Here is a 4,155-nt window from a genome sequence, read left to right as displayed (position 1 = left end):
GTTTCACCATGTTGACCAGGATGGTCTCGATCTCTTGACCTCGTGATCCACCCGCCTCGGCCTCCCAAAGTGCTGGGATTACAGGCTTGAGCCACCGCGCCCGGCCCCCGGCCAATATTTTTTAAAAACAATGTAATAGGCCAGGCGTGGTGGCTCATGCGAGTAATCCCAGCACTTTGGGAGGCCGAGACAGGTGGATCACCTGAGGTCAGGAGTTTGAGACCAACCTGACCAACACAGTGAAACCACATCTCTAAAAAAACAAACAAAAACAATGTAAGAAAATAACAAGTGTGGCCAAGAATGTGGAAACTTAGAACCCCTGTACACTGTGGGTGGAAATGTAAAATGGTGCAGCTGCTGTGGAAAACAACGCTGAGTTTCCTTAAAAAATTAAAAATAGAACTAGGATGATCCAGCAATCCTACTTCTGAGTATTTATCCAAAAGAACTGAAAACAGGATTTCAAAGAGATATTTACACTCCCGTGTTCATTGCAGAATAATTCACAATAACCAAGAAGTGGGAGCCATCTAAATGTCCACTGATGGAAGAACGGATGAAGAAAATTTGGCACGTACACACAATGAAATGTTATTTAGTTTTTTCAAAAGAAAGAAATTCTGGCACATGCAACAACATGGATGAACCTTGAGGACATGATGCAAGTGAACTGGCCAGTCACAGAAGGACAAATATTGCATGGCCTCATATGAGATACCTGAAACGCTCCAACTCATAGAATCAGAAACTAAACGGTGCTTGTCAGGGGTTGGGGGGAGGAATGAGGGGTTGCCATGCAATGGATGTAGGTTTTCAGTCCTGCAAGATAAAGAAGCTCTAAAGATCTCCTGTACAGCAATGCACCTCTGGTTAACAATTCTGTTCACTTTCAAAAATTTAATAGAGTAGATTTCATATGATGCATTTCTTACCACAATAAAAAATTATCATCATTATCATTACCCACTGGGTTATGCAGAAAGACATTTTCCATGGGTTTCCTACTAAGAACACACACATATGACATATGCATGCATACACAGGCACATATCCTCACACACGCAGTCTTCTTACCTGATCTAGGGTAGCTTACTATGATGACATCATCATCTCTCACCAAAAATTCTTCCCTGGCAAAGCACAATGTCTCCACATTGGTTAAGATGGAAGGCATCGGGAGTCCCTCAAAAAAGAGGCATTCACTCATCTGGACACTGTCCTGGAGGATTTTTCAATAAAGCTTCCAGGTATGAGGCTAGGAGTCCCGATATTGGGTGTAATGGCCTTTTACATTAGCCGGAGAAGAAAAGTGTGATTACTGATGCTGAGTAAAGCGCAGTCCTCCACAGCTCATTAAGAGCAGGTCTTACAAAGAGTAGGCGCTAAGTGGGTGGAGCTTCAGAGAGAGTCAAAGGCTTGGACTTGGAGTTGGATAAGCCTGGAAAAACTGGAAGAGAGTAATATCCGTCTAGTAAACAGGAGGGTGGAGAACTGAACCAAAGAGAGGAAACAGCAGCCTATGGAGGAAAAACTGTTTTCCAATGAAAGACAATGAGCATTCTGGGGGCAAAGGGACGTCCTAGGGTTCCGCCGGTCAGAGGCACTGGCAGAACCTCCGTGATTCCTGCCTCTCACCTCTCAGGATCCTCACTGCCTGGCTTTAGCCAAGCTCCCATGGTGGGATGTTTCTGGTGCAATAGGAGGAAATCCAGGTCAAAGTGGCTTGTTATCTCATCTAAAAGGTTCCCTGGGACTTCTGGCTTCATCCCTCGGATATAAAGAGCTAGAAAGAGCATGCTCTAACCCTTACAATGAAATATGTGCTGAACTGACTTCCAATTACGTTTGTGTGTATGTGTGTGCGTGTGTGTGCGTGTATGTGTGTGTGTAACTCAACAGAGAATTGGGGCTGGAGAGAAGAGGGCTGGGTGCGGAGGCTCCTGCCACACTCCTGTAATCCCAGCTACTTGGGAGGCTGAAGCCGGAGAATATCCTGAACCCAGGAGGCAGAGGTTGCAGTAAGCCAAGATCATGCTACCGCACTCCAGCCTGGGCGACAGAGCCAGACTCCATCTCAAAAAACAAACAAACAAGGCCGGGCGCGGTGGCTCACGCCTGTAATCCCAGCACTTTGGGAGGCCGAGGCGGGTGGATCACGAGGTCAAGAGATCGAGACCATCCTGGTCAACATGGTGAAACCCCATCTCTACTAAAACTACAAAAAATTAGCTGGGCATGGTGGCGCGTGCCTGTAATCCCAGCTACTCAGGAGGCTGAGGCAGGAGAATTGCCTGAACCCGGGAGGCGGAGGTTGCAGTGAGCCGAGATCGCGCCATTGCACTCCAGCCTGGGTAACAAGAGCGAAACTCCGTCTCAAAAAACAAACAAACAAACAAACAAACAATCTAAAGAGAGACACTGTCCTCAGGGAAAGAAGGGACATGGATAACCACTTGGCTGAGTCAAGACAAACAGACACCTGTTAGAAGAGCTGATCTAGAATATCTATCAAACTAGTTAAGGCTGATTACAAGCTGGCAGGACTGTGAAACCCTAGAGGCTGCAAATATTGGCAAAATCTTTTTCTTTTGTCCACTTGCAACTGTCTTGATCAAGTTATAGAAATCTATTCCACTTCAGGCTCATTCTCCATGAATCCCATGAGACATCCACAAAAAAGTGTTTTAAAGAACCTTTAAAAGTGTCTATTATGGTACATCCCAGGGGACAGAAACAGCGGTCATGTTAGAGGAGCTCCTGGACAAGATGTAATCTCAGAAGGCCCAGGTGTATGGACCCGTTTGAATGGATATCTCATCTGGGACACCCAGGTATATAGAAAAGGTTGATGGAAATTTAACCTTGGAAGACTCAGGTACACAGATGCAGCTGGAACACACCACTGCTCCTTGGTCAGAGTACACTGCACTAGTCCCAGATTTTCCCAAAATGGCCTTGGCCGAGCTGGGCAGAGTTGACAAGGGGACAGTGGCTGCTGGCAGCATCTTCTAAGGAAGATTACCTTCCCAGGGACAATTTTCCCAGCTTTCTACCTGTGCAGAAACTAGTGGCTGCACGTGTGCTCAGGAGAGAACTAGGGGACTGGACTGGTGTGACATTCTTTCATCTTCCTTTGGATTTTCCACTCAGGCCATACATTCTCTGTTTTACCACAGAAAAATAAGATCCTTCTCCTCTATGTCCACTGAGGAAAAAATCACTTTCATCTCTGTGAGGATGGGCAACACTACTGGCTTTCACACATTAGTAAACTTTCATTGTTCAGACAAACCCTGAAGAAATGTTCTGCTGGCAGATAAACCATTTAACAGATGTTAAAGCAAGTTTTTTGGGCAGTAAGAATATAATATCAGGTTGAAACCTAGGTCTTTACAGAGGAGTAAGGGGTGCTGGAAATGGAATATATTCATGGTTTTTACTTACTTTTAATCATTCTAAAAGATAACTGACTGCCTAAAGCAAAAAATAACAAAATGTTTTGTATTGTTAGTATATAAAATAGGAGAGAGTATGAGAACAGTAGCAAAGATGATGACAGAGAAAAGGCGTTGCAGATATATCACGGAGATTACTTGTACCCATGAAATGCAGCATAGTATTATATGAGTATAGAATCATTAATTCATTAAAGGTGGCCACTAAAAATGTTAAAATAAATATAAAGTTAATATAGAAGATAGAATAATTTTAAATGCTTGATTAACACAAAAGAGGACAGGAAAAGAGAAAGAAAAAAGGAGCAAAAGGCTGGGCACGGTGGCTCACACCTGTCATCTCAGGCACTTTGGGAGGCTGAGGTAGATAGATCACATGAGGTCAGGAGTTCAAGACCAGCCTGGCTAACACGGCAAAACGCCATCTCTACTAAAAATACAAAAATTAGCTGGTTGTGATGGCGGACGCCTGTAATCCCAACTACTCAGGAGGCTGAGTCACAAGAATTGCTTGAACCCAGAAAGCAGAGGTTGCAGTGAGCCAAGATCACACAACTGTACTCCAGTCTGGGCAACAGAGCAAGACTCTGTCTCAGAAAAAGAAAAAAAAAAGAAAGAAAGAAAAGAAAAAAGAAGCACATGTAAAACAGCAAGAGAGAAATTTTAGCCCATCTATGTCAATAATAAATTTAAATGG

General features: G+C 44.0%; 1 protein-coding gene across 1 annotated transcript in view; it reads right to left on the bottom strand.

The window, feature by feature from the left end:
* Positions 1-1,281, bottom strand: part of LOC108316657 (bile salt sulfotransferase-like) — a 17,402-nt gene extending 16,121 nt beyond the window's left edge. Inside the window, exon 1 of the mRNA XM_017546615.2 lies at positions 1,078-1,281. Coding sequence (XP_017402104.1) covers positions 1,078-1,210 — 133 coding nt within the window. The 5' untranslated portion in view covers positions 1,211-1,281. The remainder of the gene's footprint in view (positions 1-1,077) is intronic.
* Between the last annotated feature and the right edge of the window lie 2,874 nt (positions 1,282-4,155).

The sequence above is a fragment of the Cebus imitator genome, unplaced genomic scaffold (genome assembly GCF_001604975.1).
Source record: "Cebus imitator isolate Cc_AM_T3 unplaced genomic scaffold, Cebus_imitator-1.0 Scaffold190, whole genome shotgun sequence".
In the NCBI taxonomy this organism is placed as follows: domain Eukaryota; kingdom Metazoa; phylum Chordata; class Mammalia; order Primates; family Cebidae; genus Cebus; species Cebus imitator.
This window is presented reverse-complemented; position numbering and strand designations above follow the sequence as displayed.